Raw genomic sequence first — 18,416 nt, 5'->3', positions numbered from 1 at the left:
ACAGAGACTACCAGAAGACTTCCTCACTTGATTTTTTCTATATGCATTTGATGTTATTGTTAGAGCAGCATCAGGGGATGGTGGATTTCCCCAAAAAAGCCCTAACGTGGGAGGTACTTTGTGAGAGGTTCAGAAATCCCCATTTAGGAAGATCAAGGTGGCAGAAAAAATGAGATTCCTTCATTTTGAGCTCTGCTAGATGAGACATGAGAAAGGATAGGAGTTTTACCCCTGCTAGTATTTAAAGATAGCATTGGAAAACCACCTAACAAACCACCTGAAGGTCTGCACTGACAGAAAAATGGGCCAGTTATCCCACAGAAGCCTTTCTTCAGCTCTTTTGCTGTGCATCTCCAGCACAAATTAAGTCCAGGCATTTCTGAGTTTGGCATCCTTCTACATCAATCCTTTTGGACCTGCACTTGGGCCCAAATGCCAACTCACTCCCTCAGCCTGGACACCTCCATGGCATCTTATGGAGGGAGCTCTTTCTGTAAACACTGTAATATGTTTGGCAGCTTGAACAGGCTGACTTAAGAGACCCAAAAGCCACCAGCTCCAAGGGTTTATTTGTCCCGGCTGCTCTACTGCGTTTTAAAGGTCAAATTTATTTTGAAAACACAGTAATCTGAGTCTTCCACTGGTCTGTCTCTTCCCTCAGAGATCTGCTGGTACCAGTGCTGGCTGCTGGAGGCACACCCCATCTTAGTCAGACCATAAAGTAGCATGGAAGAAATGCTGTTCCCATTAACCAAAATAAATCCCTGGCCAAGAGTCATCAATGCAAGTTAGTGCAAAGGCTAGGGTAGGAAAAAGCAGAGGCCCAACAGCAGCAGCCTGGCTGCTGCTGGAGCCTTTGGGTGCTGCTGGGATGGGTACAAGTGCTGGAGCAGCACTCCACATCCATGGAGCGTGCTGGGAGCCTCAGCACAGCCACACCAAACTCAGCACAGCTGTGACAGCTGCTGTTGGCTACCTCTGTGCACCCATCAGATGTTTCCTGCCCCAAAATATCTGGGAAGGGCAAAGACCAAACCATATCCCTGCAGCAGCAGCAGCAAAACTTTCTTTGCTAAACTCTACATTTACAGATTTTCTGGTTTTGCAGATTCAGGGCACCTTGCAGCTGGCAAAGCCACAGCCAGCCATGCTGGGGAGCATCTGTCCTCACCACTGCCATAACCCATCACGTTTGCAGCAGAAGGTTGCAAACCTCTTTCAAGGACTCCAGCTTTAATCCTCACCATAGCAACTCAGCTGTTTCTTACTCGCCAGGCAAACAGTGTCTAAGACAGAACAGAGCTCATTTTACTCCGTGCCTGGATGCAGGTGAAGCTAAACCTGGCCAGATGGACCCGAGGAAATGGGCACTTGAGAAGATGCTGGGGCTACCACAGCTGCCAGCTGGTGCCAGCATCTGCCTGGATGAGCCAGTGGGACTGATCACATCAAGGGGGCAGAGTGTGCTCTTCAACTACAGCCCCCCTGCCTTTCCCCCACTCCTCTGACATGGCAGGAGCTTGCAAATACCTCTTGGCCATCTTTGCTCCAGCACATCTCCCTTTCAACTGAGGTCCAAAAGCTCTAAGGCAGCTGGGAAGAAGGCAGTGGGTGAAGAGCCCAGCAAGGCTGTTCAAAGCCACTAGAAAAGGCATTGGGTTTAAATCCTGGCTATGATGGCATTAACTTTTAATGACTTGGGGACACAACAGAAGTGAACTGGGAGAGCCCAGGGGACTGAGCACAGCCTGGCCCAGCAAGGCAGCAACTCTGTAGCTCAGGGCAGAGCTCTCCAGCTTAGCAGAGGGATTAGTCCTTCATTCAAAACCTGCCTGGGAAGCAGCAAAGAGAGAACAATTTTCTTCTGTGTGAAGAGAACATATTAATACAGCAGCAAGCATTGTATTCATTACAGGATTGCAGCTAATCTGGTGTCTGCTTTTGTTCTGCTCCTGTACTGCTTGCAGCAAGCAGGCTGGGACAAAGACAGAACCAGGCTTCCTTACAACAGTCCTCACAAACATCCACTGGGCCAGGGGATTTTGAGGTGCATCTATGTGCAAACCTTGTCCTCTCCCAAAGCAGCTTGCTAGCCTCGGGATGGGTGCAGGGTTCTAGCAAAGCCCGACCTACAAAGTATTGAACACTTTGTGCTCTGAACCACGACAGACCTACATATTTATCAGACTGAAAAAATGCTTTGCCTGGGATTTGCTTGTGTTGATTTTTGCCCTGGAGGGGCTCAGAGGACCACCTCGAAGAGAGGCCATACTATCACCATCATCACCATCAGCTGCCTGAAATTCCTTCCTGTCTGTGCCCCTGGCCTGAGGCATTACCCCGTACAGAGAGACTGGTGACCAGACTAACAGACCTTTTGCTTGTGCAAATTAAGGGGGTGGATGCTCTAATGGTCCATTTACCACAAATCCTTTTATCAGATATATTTGTGACCTCTTCAAAAAGCTAATTTAATGACTCTCAATGTATGAACCCTTCAATCAGTCACTTAGACTGAGTTCAGAGCACGGCAATGGGTGTCTTCTTGCAAAATCCTATCAAAAAACCGCAAGAGATGGGGAAAAGCCCCTTTCTTTTTTTGGTGAACTTCTTCAATACAAGAACCAGGAGCTAAAGCAAAAGCCAGCACTTCCACCATAGCACATGGCCAGGCTGAGCAGCTCAGGGACACTCAAAGTCACACGGTCAAATCCTGCAGCTGGATTTTAAATGGGGTGGATAATTTTATGACCGATTGCATTTGTGGCTGGTATGTTAAGACAAGGGTAATGAAATCTTATCCTTTGGGGCACATATGGATCATTGCACAAGTCAGGCAGGCATCTGCCCCTCCCCTGCAAGAGAAATTGTAATTGGCAGGGACTGTAAGGACTGAAGTTGAAATTAGGGATTAAATGGGACACAAATGGCACATGGATCCGGGGACAGGGCAAATGGAGCTTTTCAGCTTCTCAACTGTAACAGTCCACAGGAACAAATAACAATAATGAACTTGACAGATGCTGGATTGCTCACCTCGACTGAACACAGCTGACACCCCAATCATGGGCTAACTCTGCTCAGTAGTTCCAGGGATCCCTTTAGGTTGGATACTCCAAGGGTTTATTTATACGAAACCAGTTCCATTACCTTCACAAAAGTTGGCAACACTTGCTATGGTGAGGAGAGTGGCTGGAGGATGAGCAGAGGGGCTTGACCAGTGTAACAAAATGTTTGGGTTTACTGCCTAGAGAGGTCAGCACGTGACCTTAAACCAGGTTGAGAGCACTCCCTTGGGACCTATCACCAGAAATACTGCTGCTCCACCCAAAACCTGCTCAGCCTTGGCCAGTTACCTCCTCCAGCCTCCTCCTCTGCTCCTTCTGCTCCTCGATGCGCTTCTGCCTCTCGGCCAACAACTGCCGCTTGTGCTCCTCGTTCTCGCGCTGCTGCTGCTCCAGCTGCTGCCGGCGCAGCGCCTCCGAGCGCTCCTTGTTGGCCAGCTGCAGCCGCAGGAAATCCCGCCTCAGCGTCGACTCCCCGGGCAGGTTCAGGATGGAGCTGCACACACAGGAGAACCATCAGAGAAGATCCCCTCCCTGCAGCCTTGAGCCTCCTGTGTGATTTTGCAGCGTGGCCCCTCTCCCCTCCATCCCAACAGCACCTGAACGCTCGACAGAGTTTGGGCAGGGCAGCAGCAGATGGAGGGATGGGGGCTTGCAAGTGCCAGGGCAGGGTGACAGAGCTCATGGCTCACCGGTCATTTAGTCACTGTAAATGGAATGATTTCCTTTACATTAAGTTTCTAACCAAAGCCTCTTGTGCTGCAGTGGCTGGCACACACTATATTTAGCTGTGCACAAAGCACATTTAGAGTGAATCACTGCCAGCTATTAAAATACTACATTATCTCAGTGAAATAATGGAATAACCTGGTAATAATTACAACGGCTCTGAAAAATGTCACCAAAGAAAGTTCCAGCCCCACGGTGCTTGCAGCAGCACCTGGGAGGTTTCATGGTGAAAAATTACACGGAAACAGGGAGTTACACCTGGATGTAAAGAACCACATTTTAGAGTTTTTTAATTTCACCTCACGTTTTTCCACATCTCAATATCCACATTCCCACGACAGCACCATGCCATGCTGCAGATCCCACAGGCAATAGGATTTACTTCCCCAGCTTTTGGTTAAGGTGATCCAGAGCATCAGTTTATACCCACGCACCACCCGGCAACTAGAACTTCCTCTGTTCTGCCAGGGAATAGGACTAAGTGCTCAGACTGCCCTTTTTCCATTTCCAGTTCATATGAGCCCATAATCCAAGCTGATTTTATACAGAGCTAAAGGGATGTAAGGGCACAAATGAAATGCTGATTCTTACCTCGGCTCCCCAGAGTCATTTTCCTCCTCCTCCTCCTCACTTCCACTGTACTCATACTCTGTCTCATCTAGGAACAGAATTGCTCATCAGTGCCCTTTGCTAGGTTCATTTGTTTTTCCAGTGGCTGAAAACCCCAGAGCTCTGAAGGCAGAACAGCCAATTCTCTTTACCTTGCATGACCAAGAATAAGCAGCATTACTGCTCTGCATTTTGTGGTTTTATGGGAGCCACAAGGCCAGGGAAGCATCGGCACAGTGAGCAACAGCCCTGACAACCACAGCCCCTTGATGTAAAAATGGGGGCGTCCTTGAAATAAGAATTTACCCCCATATGCCAGTGAGTGATCCCCTTTTCAGTATGGTTCTGCAACAGAAGTTGCACCACCAGCAACTGGAGCCACAGCCACAGGAAGGTGGGATTTAACCAAGTCTCTGCAGGCACCAGCTCCTCTTTCCCTAAACATATGCTCTTCCTATGCAAATCCATGTAATTTCCAGGCAATGAAGATATCTACATAAAAGCTCACTGCAATGTTGTGTTACAGACTGCAGTTTCTGTTGGGATATCATCTTTATCGGATGAAGGGAATTATAGTCAAAGAAAGGCTCGCATTTATCCAATTACTCTCCATCTCTAGGGTCCAACCTTCATTTGCCAGACTAAACACATTTAATACTTCACTGGGATCCCATTTTATTGTTTTGATTGTAGTGAAATCTATTACAAGGGGCTGGAAGGTACGCATGAAAAATTAATTCCGCTACCAATAAGAAGAGAAATAGCAACGTATTAATTTGCTGGATTCTACAAATGAGCTTTCAAATTAAAATTCAGTTCACAAGCAGCTGAATACTTTAACAAGTTTCTTCTGCTATCTGATCTTTCTTGCAGAGGACTTTGATAGGGCCTGGAGAGTTCACTGAAAACATTCAGTTTAATAGGTTATTCCTAGTCAGTGGAATTGCTTTGGGGCAAGGGTCTTATCTGGATGTTCGTTTGCACAGCTCTGCTCATCGCTGGTGCTGCAGGGATGTCACGTAGATCAACACACTTGGCATGAAATACGTGAGCTGGGGAAAATTCAGCTTAGCAGCTTCACCCTCCCACACGCCAGCACGGATCTATGCAAACGTAAATTTTATACACACACTTTAATGAATCAAAGCTTAGATGTTCCATGTGGAAATTACCACCTGGACTAAAAAAAGGCATCATTTTTCATTAGGGAAAAAAATACATTTAAAAACACTGATTAACTCTAATGACAGTCACCTGTCTGCTTTGCATGAACACCCATTGTTTAGCTACAGGTATTTATTTTAATTTCAATGACTGAGAGGAGTCAAACCAAACAAAATAATCTGTTCCCAAAATCACCCAAAGGTGGTTCAATTCACCTATTGAATTTAACAAGACTGCAAACAAACTCAGCCATCTGAGTGAGGGGAACTGGTACTGAGACCATGGGCAACCCAGTCCTCTCTGTATTCCCTCTTTTACCCACAAGTTTCACCTGCATGGATGTACACTAGAGATCCCCAAGCACGTGGCAGGGGTCATGGGTTGCCCAGACAGGGCTATCTGAGCACATGGCAGAGGCCAAGGATTGCTCAGAGTGCTGCTTCCTCTCCACTAACCCTCCTCTCTTCTCCACTGACCTTTCTCTCCTCTCTTCTTTTTAGTCCTGTCGATGTGGTCCTTGAGCTGGATGCGGACCTGCCTTTCGTTGGGCTGGTCTCGGATGAAGGGATGCTTCATCAGCTGCTCTGTGGTTGGTCTCTGGCTGTGATTCTTCACTAGGCAGCTCTCAATGAAGGACTGAAACTTTTTAGACCTGGTCAAAAACAGGGAAGGAAGGTATAAAAGTAACAGGTAAATATATCGACTCTCATGTTAGAAAGTGAAAAGGACTTGTTGGTATTTGAGAAGATTTTTCTCAGTTGTCGCTCATTATCCCAGAAAGCTGGGAACCATCAGTATGACCAGAGAATCACCAAAGCAAGATGTCACCAATAGCAACCAAGAAAAAGCGAGGGAGTGTTCCTGCTCCCTTCCCTCTGAACCTGTGAAACTGCAGGTAGAAACGAGATACAACACACACAGATATAAACACAATGCCTGAGTGGATGGCTTCTCATCTTTTATAGCCCCCTGGGCAAGTTTCAAGAGATGAATCTTTGTGTGAGTGGGACAAGCCAGGTTAATTTTTGTTTTTATTGAAGTCCCAACATTGCAGGGCTTGGTAGAGCTCAGGCAGCCTTTGGGTGATGCTGCTGCCTGCAGCCCTTCCCTGCTCTCTCAGCAGCATCACAACCCACCAGGTCCAGGGGGCCACCAAGCCCCAGACCCCCTGATCCAAGAGACTGGGACATGTTCTTTTGATAGAGATGGGAACAGAGCCCTGCTCTCCTCACAGCCTCTCTGCTCACAAATTTACATTCAGTCTCAGCTAAAACAGTTTCAGCCAAATCTTTAATAAACAAATTTGTCTTAGTCTCAAGTGCTGCATATCCAAAGTTTTCCTGGAACTAATTTCACCACATTATAAACTCAAGAGAACGGGGATTTACAAGAAAGGAAGATGTTGACAGGCTACTGTAGTCTATGTTGCTTTAGCAAATAAGAAAACGAATATAAATTAATGTCAGAAGCCAACAGATACTACAGAATTGCATTAGAAGTAAAACAATAAGCTTTCAGGGATTTTACTTTTAAGCTGTCAGACTAAAAGTGATTTATCTTTTAAGTGCTAATCCATACAAATTGAGATGCAAAAATAAAATATGCTACTGGATCCAATTAAATCTTCCTTCCAGCTTTGCTAATGAGCAAATCTGCCTTCCCCACCTTGCCTTGAGAAATGTAGTGTTTCAGTATACCCAGAAGGGACAATCAGTGAGATGCTCAAAAAAAATACACTTCTAAAATATGATTCTCCCTTGTTAGTGTGAGGCTGGAGAGACTCCAGTCCTGGATGTGTGTTCCAGAGCATGTGCAAAAACAGTACAGGTGAAGTAGTTGAAAAGTTATCCTCCTGGAAGTGATGGGATGGAGATCCCAGTGCCCTGTGATGCCCTAGGACACCTTTGCTGCCTGAGCAGCTATGGACAGGGATTTCCCGTCCATTTTCCAGCTCAGGCTGCTGCATTTCCCAAAATCGTCCTCTCTCGAACAAGCCAGCCTGTCCAGTGGCACAGTTCAGCCCTCACTGGAGCCGAAGCCCAGGGCTTTCTCCCTGGCTCTGATCCAGGAGGACTCCACCACACATTTCATCCCCTCCCCAGCCCAGGTCAGCCCACCTTCCTGAAACACACATTCCTCCAGCTCCTGGGGTTTGCAAAGCTTAAATCAATGTTTGCAAAGCCTTTGCAGCTGCTTGGATGAAAAGTGGTATCACAGTGCAAATATCACCTCATTAACAAAGAGGTTTCAGGTCTTTTACAACGCAGGGCTAGAGAAGGTTTATGGGAACAAAATCACTAAAGTTCGAGTTCATTTTGACTGCAAACAGGAGAAAAGGAAATAAAGCTTCATTGCTGGCTGGCTTTAATTGGGAAAGAAAATGATATACCAAAGACTTGAATTTCATAGGAACACAGCAATGTTAAAAAAGCTACTTTGAGGATTTAGCAAGTAACAAAATTGTTTTCCTCTGCAATTTTTAATTGAGGCCAGGTTCCCATGCCAGCGTCCTCTCTTGGCTTTCCTGACTTACCCTCAAAAGGGCTGGAGTCTCTTCACTGCTTTTACATGTAAGGAAAAAGATGGTCTGCCTATGTAGTGTACTTTTATTTATGTGTTGCTGTGCACAAAGGCAAGGACAAACTCAAGTCGAACCTTTCTCCATTTTGCTTTGCTCTTGTGGCCTGTGGCTGTGAAAACCAGCCCATTGACTGCCAGGGAGCCACCCTGAAAGCCTGCTCAAACATCTCCACTCTTCCTGGGATGTGCTTGCAGAATTCCAGGACTCATCCTGGCAAGGCCCAAAAAACCTCCAGATGAGAAATGAGCCAAGGCAGCAAATCTGCCCAACGCCACATTGAAAATGCTGTAAAAATTTGCTTTCAGGGAGTTGGTGGAGCTTCATCTGGATCCTTTGGAGCTTTCCACTGCAATGACAGCTTGGAAGATGAAGAGAGATCTGAGCTACCTGAGATACACATGTCCCAACTCTGATGGACACCAGGGATGCCTGCTTGCTCATGGAAGGGTAGCAGAGGCCAGGTGAGCACCAAGCTGCCTCTTGAAGCTGGAGTTTTATTACACTATGGCTTCCCAGGAGACCCTTCATCAAAGCACCCAGGATGCCACCCCTGGCACAGGCAGAGCACAGCCCTGGGCAGACCCCACAGGATGTGCAAACCTAGGATAGCTGCCAGATGTGTGTGGGAAGGTGGTGCCCAGGAACACCCCATCTTGTACCAAGCACATCCTGCAATCCCAAGGCAGGGACTAAAATACAAATTCCATCCCAGCTCCATTTTTACCTTAAGGACATAGGGAAACATCCTGCTCAAAATCTGCTTTCATCAGCTCCCCTCTGCCTGGAGGCTGAGGGAGTCTTTGCTGAATAAACAGCACTTCTGTATGAAAAATAAATTCTCAAGTCTCACAATCCTTTTTGTGCTGTAGGAGTGAGGATAACAAAGGAGCAGACTGGTGATCTGGCAGAAAACAAGCACCTACACTATTTTCTCAGCTGACTAATGGTATCCTCAAAAGGTCATGCAAAGAGAGCAAGAATATCTGACACCCTCTGCAGAGCCAGCTGGGAATGGTCCCTCTCCTCCTGATTTGGTACTGGAGCAGCTGATGATCAGGTTGACAAAACTGAGATGCTTCCTGCCAAAGCCTGGGTGAGTTTTTAGGCTGGTCCTAAAAGCCCAACACCAAGCATCCAAAGCAGAGGACTCCAAGTCCCTCTCGCTCCTCTGTCAGCAATAAAATAGCACCTACTGTTGCCCCAAGTGTCATCAGTACATGCCATGGGCTCTTCTCCTTTTTACTGGTGTGTAATCAATAAGATATTAAGCAAAATTTAGAGGATTAAGGCAAAGCTTCCCTCTGTGAGCTCAGCCCATCTGGGAACAAGGGGCAGTGCTGTCTCTCTAACATGTGGCAGATCTTTCCTGACCAAACAACTGCTGAACCCGGGGCAGGAAAACAGCACAAACCAAAGACAAGTGTTTTTAAGGACTCCACTTCCATCAATACAGAACATACAGTAACAAAACAACATGTGGCTGGGCTTCGGGAATATTTTTCCTGTGGGTTTTTATTGGCATGCCTCACGTTCTTTCCTTTTTTTTTTTTTTTTCTTCCTCCCCCAAAACAGTGATGTATCTTTTCCTGCAAAATTTCAAAATAAAGCTCAAACTAAGTACAAATCTCTGCATTCTTGGGCCTTCAAGATAAACCATCCTCTTTTTTTTTTTGGCCTGGATACATGTTTCCACTTGAGAACGGAACCTGACTGGAATGAAATGGGAGCCAAGCAAAGTGTCATCAGACTTCAGGCTGTACAAACTGCCCTGGAAAAGCCAGCTCTGCACTGTGAAATGGCAGGGCGAGTGTGTTTCTCTCTGTGCATACCAAGGAATGCCTCCATCCCACAATGGATCCTTCAGAACAAATTTCCTCTCCATAGGAGACCAAAACCCAACCCTGTACTCACCAGGTACCACTCAAACCTGCCAACCCCCAAAACTACATAAATATCAACACCATGTCCCCAGCATGTTCAGCTGCAGAAAAAGGTTTGTCCAGAAACATTTTTACAGTCTTTAAAGATTGAGAAGAGAAACTCACCACTTCTTTGATTTCAACCTCGGGGCTGGGTTGCGGGGGATGAGGAAGAGGGCTCTCATGGGATGCATGTCACACAGAGCTGCAATTTGTAAGAACAGGCATTAAATACAGCACAGACATCCAGCTGGGAGATTTGAGTTTCCTCTGAGGCTGCCAGACCCTCATGGTAGGATGACTGCAGTAACAACCCCCCATAGACAACCCCCAGCCTGGGGCTCAGGTGTGGGCTGGTGTCCCCATCCAAGAGCTGTGAGTGTCCCCAGCACCAGCAGGGTCACCCCAGGGGCTGGCTGGGGACATCTCTGCTCCTGCAGCTCCAGGTCATCAGCACCAGCCAGGTGATCAATGGGCTAGAGCACGGGACAGCCATGCCATGTGGCATGATGCTCTGCTTTATTTACTTCCATCTTCCAGCAAGGACAGTCCCAGGATCATGCTGAAAACCGTGGCAGTGTGACTTGTGCAGGTGCACCCAGGTGAACACAGCATGTCACTACCAGTGTCACACCAGCTCTGAGGTGTTTTACCTGCTTCCAATCCTCCACCCCATCTTCATCATCATTTATTTGAGGAAACCATGTCCCAGAGCTCAGTGATGTATCAGGTGTCACACAGGTCTGCCTTTGCTCACTGCCCACCCTGTCCCCTGGGCCACACTGCCCTGGCAGCTTTGTCCCCATGGGTGCTGCAAGCTCCACCTCAGCAAGCCCAGGGAAAACCTCGGGGTGGTGTTTGAGCTCTGGCTGGTGCTCAGCAAACCCCAGCACGTTCCAACCCAAGGATAATGAAGAGAGCCATGACTCTACTCACGGGGAGCACCTTCGGCCATCTCGATGGCTGTTATCCCCAGAGACCACAGGTCACTCTGTGAAAGAAAGCAGAGGGACACTGCCAGTGGAAGGAGAAATGAACACATTTATTTACCCAGTTCCCAAGCCTTGCTCAGCCCTGAGTCTCCTGAAGGATCAGAGAAGAGACCCTATTTGGGAAACTTTGATTTCATACCTGTAACACCCTTCCTTCCAGCTACTCCCTTGCCAACAGGAACACCAAATCCCCAGCTCCTGCCAGAGAGCAGCAGTGAGCTGCCCTCCAGTGCCTCCTCACCACCCCACCATCACTAACGAGGTGTGGCTGCACCCCCAGCCCTGGTTACAAGCCCCAGGGGATGGACTGGCTCTCCTGGCAGTGCAGGAGGCAGAGGCTGTACGTGCCCAGTGAGAGAAAATGAGTACAACCCCTCTGCTGGACTGGGAACATGACCCAGACCAATGCTGGTGCTTTCACCTAAGGCTGGAAGGGATGGACTCTGCCTTCCACTCTTCCTCTTGTACATCCAGCTCTCCCTTGCCCTGCTTTGTGCCATGTCCCTGCAGTCCCACTTCACTTTTCTCCTCTCCAGTTCAAGAACTGCTCTTTCTAAACTGCCTCAAGCCTCTAAACCTACCATTTAGTGAGTAAATCCCAGAAAGGTTATTTTTCCCAGTACAGAGTCCCAAAAGCCCAGCCAGAGCTAGAGAGAGCCTCTAGGAACCACAAGCACTTTTTTCACATACACCCTCCAGGAAAGGCAACTTGGATTTCCAACTTCAATGCACTTCTCTTCATTTTTAGCTCAAGTTCTCCCTCAACAAATGTCGTCCTTGCTATACATCTTTGTACCTGCTTAAAAATTCTCTCTCAAATCTTATTTTCAGGCCTTTCACAGCACAGTCTTATCCATTCTTTGTTTCTGGTCAGCTGGGATTTCTGCTGCATACTTAATTATCACAGTCTTTCCACATGATTCAGCACACATGACCCCTTCCTTCTGGGTTGCCACTGAACTCCTTCCAAATTCCTAATGTGTCTTTCCATATTGAGGTGCCCAGTATTATATGAAGGATGCCAAGTGATCTTAAAGCTGGAGGAATACATAAAGGGATTATCACCTCTCTAAGTCTCCCAGAGAAAGCAGCAACCTCAGCGGGAAGCACACATTTTATAATGATCTGGAGTTCAGGAATTTTTTTGAGTGGTTTTTATTTTTAAGACTGAAAAGCCTTTCAGTCCATCCAGCAAAGGGATGCTGTGCTAATGTATTTGCATTGCCTTGACTTGGGAAGGGAAGCAGCCTCCCTGCTCCCCCTCCTTTTGATTCTAAGCTTATTGACAAGATATCTCTGAAGAAAAAAGGAAGACTGGCTGGGAAAAAAAAAAAACAACCTCAACAGCAGGGGGTTTCTATTTGTTCTTTTTTAAAGTGGTTTATTTGTGTGAGGAGGTATTTACTGCCTCCTTCCATAGATTACACAGGCATCTCTTTCTGGCTAAGAAAACAGTGAGATCAGAGGCTTTTTGTCCAACAGATTAAGCATGTGAGGATTCTTTTCTCACTCTATAAATCTTATTTTTTGTATTCAGTATTTTAAGCCAGTCAGCTAAACCTGAGAGCATCTGATTTGCATCCCTTTTAAAAGAAATAATTATCATTTACATCCTCCCCACCCTACTTCAAAGCAAGAGCATCAGGTGCAAGGCTGTGATCCGGGGTATGGACTAATGTCCAGTGGCTCCCACATCACCAGGAGCTCTGAAAGCACCCTGCATGGAGCATGTCAGCAGCAATCAGCCCCCTGCTCCACAGCCCCAGCCACGGGAAAATGGCCAGAGCCAACTTCAGAGAGGCTCACTGCGAGCATCTGATCCTCGGGGACAATAGAGGGATTCTGGTCCTGGAGCTTGTGCATCAGTCCACAGCATATCAAGTGCCCCAGTTATTCTGGCAAGAGGAAAATCCTCGGGGATTTCAGAGGGTAGAAAGTAGCCTATGAAGAGATCAGTCCTTTTTAAAAAAAAAAAAATAAGAAAAAGCTGTGATTAATGACAGGCAGCTGGAGAAGTGGTGAGAGCAGCCAGTGCAGGGTGCAGCCTTGTCATGAAGCATTGCCCTCAGCAGAGCTGAGGAAATGCCTGTTGTAATTGGTTAATCAAAGAGTAATAAGCAATTGGAGATTAAACTATTTCTACATGTCCCTATCATTAACAATTTCCGTAACCCAGAGTCTGAACTCAGACTGAAGAGCTGCTCTCCGGAAAATCATCAGTTCAAAAAGTTGACTGATGCACTTAAATGGCTGCAACAGCAAAGCATCATTTGGCTTCTTTAAAATCATTCATTTATCAAAAATTTCTCTGAACAATCAGTAATTGCAGCTGAAATTATACCACAATGGTGGGTTGTGGCTCTCTTACACTGGAGTGTTCTACTTTTAGAAAGCAGCTCATACCAGAGGGTCTCAAAGTCCTTTTTAAACATCACCTTGCGAAGTGACCTCTCAGCATGCACATGAACAGAAGAACAGCAAGCTTCACATATGCTTGAACTTCCCCCCCAGAGTTCATGTGTCAATGCCCTGCCCTCCTCTCTGGACACACTCAGTGGACCTTAGGAGGTTTGGAGCCAGAAATTCAAGTTCTGGACACTTCAAAAAAAACAAGGGACAAAAAACCAAGGAATATTTCTATGTGTCCAGAAACTTGTAGTAAAGCAGAAACAGGATAAACTACATTAAGCTCTCCCTGCTTTGAACATCAGACCTCACTATAGTTTGAATGGGCAGGTGGGATTCCTAACCTTCCTGTGGATCTGCTGCATGGCACAGGGCTCTGTGCCACATTATAACTCAGCAGCGACATTGTGCTGCCACCGATCCAAAAATAAACTTCAAACAGGCTGGAGAGACATGTGAAAAGTAGGTCAGCCCCCTAAACGTCTGATTGTGTGGCAGCCTTCACATCTCCCTGTGAATATCAGCCTGCAGGCCAGAGGATGTGATTTCACCCTTTCTGAACCTGACCTGACTCCTCTCCAGAGTAAATAGAGCAAATACAGCTTGTTTGACTGGAGTATTTAAATACACAGCACCAAAAAGCAGGGTAGCAGGTAGGAAGCCTGAGTCTGACACTTTTCTCCACAAGGGGAAAGACTCCTCACAGTAAATTTGGATACGTGAACAGCACAACAAACATTCAGGTTGGACGTGAAACTGGCATCCCAAAATCCCACAGCCAGAAAGCAGGAGGAGCCTGTGCTGCCTGCCACTGTGTTTTCCAGTGCTGCAAGGATATACTGAATTCCTGAGTAGGAAGATGCTCGTTTTGGTACCTTGAAGTCGTAAGTGGCATCGGGATTTTCGTCGCAGGCGATGACCTCGGGGGCCATCCAGTAAGGCGTCCCAATGAAGGTGTTTCTCCTGCCCACCGTCCTGTCCAGCTGGGCACTGACACCAAAATCCACTGGAGCAGAGAGACAATGGGGTTAGGTCAGAGACAAACCTGAGCAACGCTCTGCTGCTCTATGTAAAACGTTGTGTTCACTCAGAAGAACTCTGCACAGCCAGGAAGGGAAGACGTGGCTGAAGATTCCTGTTTGATCTCTGCTGGCATCCACAGAGGTCAGTCAAGGACAAACCTGATCATCTGATGTCCAGGTTTTGTACGAAACCCTGTGCCTTTTCCTCCTTGCCAGGAGGCAATGAAAAGAAATCACAGCTCCTCATACTAATGAGAAACAGGGTTAGCAACATGAATAAGCAGCAGCCTTTGTTCTATGCTTGCTCATTTGAATTAAAGCCTGCCAAATACTGGTGGAAGCCTCATTTTTCTACCTAAATTCTTGCTGCAAATGGCAGAAATGCAAAAGACTTAAGGAACTAAGGGCCAAGGACAAAGGCCCATGGGAAATGTCAAGCAGAGAGCTGCAAAATGAAGCAAAAAATGATGAAATCAAACCAATGAGAGAATACTCTATGGTCCACTAGCTGCACTTTGCACAACACAATGGCTGGAGATTTGCCCTGGAGAATTTCCCCTTGGAGAGGAGTCTTCACCAGCATAAAGCCCAATCAGCTGGTGGTGCCATCTGTTAAGCCAGGGTTTTATTCTGCTGCAGGGGGAGAGAGAAGGCATGGGAAAACCAGACTTGCACCACACGTCACCAATGTAAAGGATCTTCCATCACCAGCATAAATTATTTGTGCAAAGACACCTTTAATAACATCAATACTGGACAAGTGAGGATGTGAGCACATCATCTGCACTCATCTGCTGCCTTCATATGATCTCCACACAAATGCCTGCTCATCTCCAAGGTGACTAACAGAGTGCACACAATTCAGAGTAGTTCTTGAGAATTAAACCCATCAGGTTATCTTGGAAAAGGAGTCTGGATTATGTCATGCTAAACTGAAAATGGATTATCCTCCAGGACAGTACTATGCAGCTGTGGGAGAACAGCCCCTGACAACATCTGGTGATGAACACAGGGCCATTTTCAATCCAGGGCATGAAAAATTGGTGTTGGTTGCTTAACCTGTACCAGAGCTGTGGCAGAGGAAACACCACTGCAAGTGCACCTCTGCAAGCAGAACCTGGCCATCAAGCCCTGGCAGTCTGAGGCACAGCACCTGGTCAACACCCAAGGTCACGTATCAAAGTCAACATAATAAAACCCACAGAGGAGCTCTTGGTACCCATCCTCTTTCTTCAGGTCATGAACAAGGCAGTTTTGCTGCTTCTCCCCAGCCAGCCCACCTGCAGCTTCCAGGAGCTCTAACCCACTCTTACCTAGTTTCACTTCTGCATTTTCTGTCAGCAATACATTCTGTCCCTTGATGTCTCGATGAATTACTTTGTGCTGGTGTAGATGACTCAAGCCCTGGAGAATTCAGAGAAAGGTTAGAGGAACCCAAGTTCAAAGCATGTTATTTTCTGACATTCCTCCTCATCCAATTATGCTCCAGAAATGAAAGGTTCACAGTTGGAGTTAAGCACTTGAGAATGCTTTTGTTTATCACATGCTGCAAACACTGTCCCATGTCCCATGCTGGGAGGACATGCCTGGCATGGAGCCTGTCTATTCTGTGGGGTTTTAAACCAAATCTTTCACATTCCAGCAGGAACCTGTATTAACCCAAATTCTTCCATCACTCCAGACATGATTTCTCCCATGTGCTCCCTTGCCTCAGGGAACCATTTCTGTGGCAGAAATAACAGAATGGGTTTGTCTCCTTTCTCCATTTCCATCATCCAGAAACTGAAGAAAACAATTCTCTTGTTATATAGGTCCAATAAACTGGATTTCAGTACACTGAGAAGCTTGTATTAAAAAAGCTACCATGCAAATACAAATGTTGTAACTTTCACATATCCCTAATAGAGATATAACTCAAGTAAAAAGCCTATCTCAAAGGCTAAAGGTAAACTAGCTTTGCTGTTGTGCTGGTTTATTAGCTCATTAATTTCTTTTTGCAACCCACATTTTTATTTCATTCATTTATTATTTCAGTTTCAAAGTAACATCCACCCAGATTGCCAGCTTAGGAAAAATATGGATTACTTCAAAAACTAATTTTGTATTAGGTTTGTACTTCACATTAAACATTCATATTCGAGGAAGAAAAGGATTTCTGCTCTCGCTTTTGGTAGTTATTAGTCATTTTACGCTCGTTACCTTGGGAAAATTGTGGAACAGATTATATCTGTATAGGAGTCCTTTTTTTAGCCATGTTACACTTGTTATAGGCACCTTTGAGCACTGGAGGCAAAGCGAAAATTCCATGGGATTTTAATAAATCCTTTAATAATGTGGGATTGAGCCTCGTGTTAGAATTCCAACTGTCCATCACTGTCTGAACCAAGCCTGGGCCACGTTCTGCAGTGTGAAGCTGGGAGCCTTTCCTCACCCCAAACCCCACAGAAGTCACCCACCACCACCCCAAGGTGTGGCCAAAATGCAATCGGTGACACCTGATGGTGGCCCTGGGACATGAGTCAGAGGCTGGGTTGTGACTCACTGCCAGGGACTATTTTAAGGAGCAGGCTCATGGAGCTCATACACTTAAAATAAGCCCATGTAACTGTGGCCTCCTGGCACTGAAAGCAGTGTCCATACAAAAGCTGATGAGTTACAGTGCCAGCATCTTCTACATGTCACTCTGGTGTGGACAGTGGCATTCAGGGACAGCACAGAAATGCTTTGTTACCTCTGGACACCCTTGGCAGCCTCAGTGTCAGGCACATCCATTTGGAGAGATCATTTTGCCTCATTTTCTTTCATAGAATCAAAGAATTGTTTAGGTTGGAAAAAACCTTTAAGACCACTGAGTCCAACCATAATCCTGACAACTGGCCACCACAAAACCATGTCCCTAAGTGGTACAGCCACATCTCTTTTAAATCTCCCCAGGGATGGGGATCCATCCTTCCCTGGACAGCCTGTTCCAGTGCTTAACAACTCCTTTGATCAAGAATTTTTTCCTAAATCTCTCCTAGTGCAACCTGAGGCCCTTTCTTCTCATCCTATCACGTGAATGGCTCTTGTACAGGTTTCCTTCACATGCCAAATATTCCTGTTTTCTCTTGAACAAATCTTCGGTTCACAGAGCAATAGATTTTAACATAAGACAATCATTACAACCTCATCCTCTGACCTCAGCAACACAAAATGCAGGAAAGTCTTTGTTGAAGCTGCCATCTCCCAGTACATGAAATTCTGGCATGGCCCATTTTAAGACATTTCAGTCCAACATTTATATCGTGAGTGTAAAAGCTACAGCATCCTCATTAAAATCAAACATGTGGATTTAATAAAACATAGGATGCCATTTAATCATGAAGATTCTTCTTTCCTCAGACTTTATTAGTCCCCACCTTTCTGTTACCTAAAACGTAATTCTAACGTAAATAAATCTTTGCCCTTTTAATACTAATAGCAGATAGTATTTTTGTTGAAGGAAAAAAAGGGTTAAAATTCAGGCATCTAACAGAGCTAAAGGGCATTAAGCAGGGTTTATTTATTATGCATCATACAGGCACATGAATCATTCACGCCTGCCGGCACCGCAGAGGCTCCAGCCCATGGCAGCACAGCATCCACGAAATCTGCGGAGCCAAAGGCTTCCCGTGTCCCCTGAGCACTCAGCTGCCACACTGCCAACAACGTTCAGCTCCCCCTGGACACATACCCGCAGAATCTCTCTGCAGATGTAGGCAATCCACTCCTCCTTCAAGGTGTTCCCCTTCGTGTTCTTGATGAGGTCAGTGACGGAGCCCGCGCCGCAGAACTCCATCACCAGCTGCCAAAGGGAACAGGAATGTAATTAATGACATAAATGTTGTGCAGTGACACCACCAGCAGCATCCCAACGCTGGCACTGCTTCTGTGGGGACCCCATGGTGCTG

At 46.4% G+C, this 18,416-nt stretch overlaps 1 protein-coding gene across 3 annotated transcripts in view; it reads right to left on the bottom strand.

The window, feature by feature from the left end:
* TNIK (TRAF2 and NCK interacting kinase) overlaps positions 1–18,416 on the bottom strand; it is a 150,455-nt gene that overhangs the window by 42,065 nt on the left and 89,974 nt on the right. For all 3 annotated transcript variants that reach the window (XM_014887073.2, XM_088171033.1, XM_088171032.1), the window contains exons 5-12: positions 18,200–18,310; positions 15,801–15,891; positions 14,341–14,471; positions 11,004–11,058; positions 10,194–10,272; positions 6,044–6,219; positions 4,386–4,452; positions 3,357–3,561 (exon numbers count right to left, since the gene is read on the bottom strand). In XM_014887073.2, the coding sequence (XP_014742559.1) occupies positions 3,357–3,561; positions 4,386–4,452; positions 6,044–6,219; positions 10,194–10,272; positions 11,004–11,058; positions 14,341–14,471; positions 15,801–15,891; positions 18,200–18,310 (915 nt within the window). The remainder of the gene's footprint in view (positions 1–3,356; positions 3,562–4,385; positions 4,453–6,043; positions 6,220–10,193; positions 10,273–11,003; positions 11,059–14,340; positions 14,472–15,800; positions 15,892–18,199; positions 18,311–18,416) is intronic.

This window comes from Sturnus vulgaris, chromosome 10 (assembly GCF_052056855.1).
Source record: "Sturnus vulgaris isolate bStuVul1 chromosome 10, bStuVul1.hap1, whole genome shotgun sequence".
Classification (NCBI taxonomy): domain Eukaryota; kingdom Metazoa; phylum Chordata; class Aves; order Passeriformes; family Sturnidae; genus Sturnus; species Sturnus vulgaris.
This window is presented reverse-complemented; position numbering and strand designations above follow the sequence as displayed.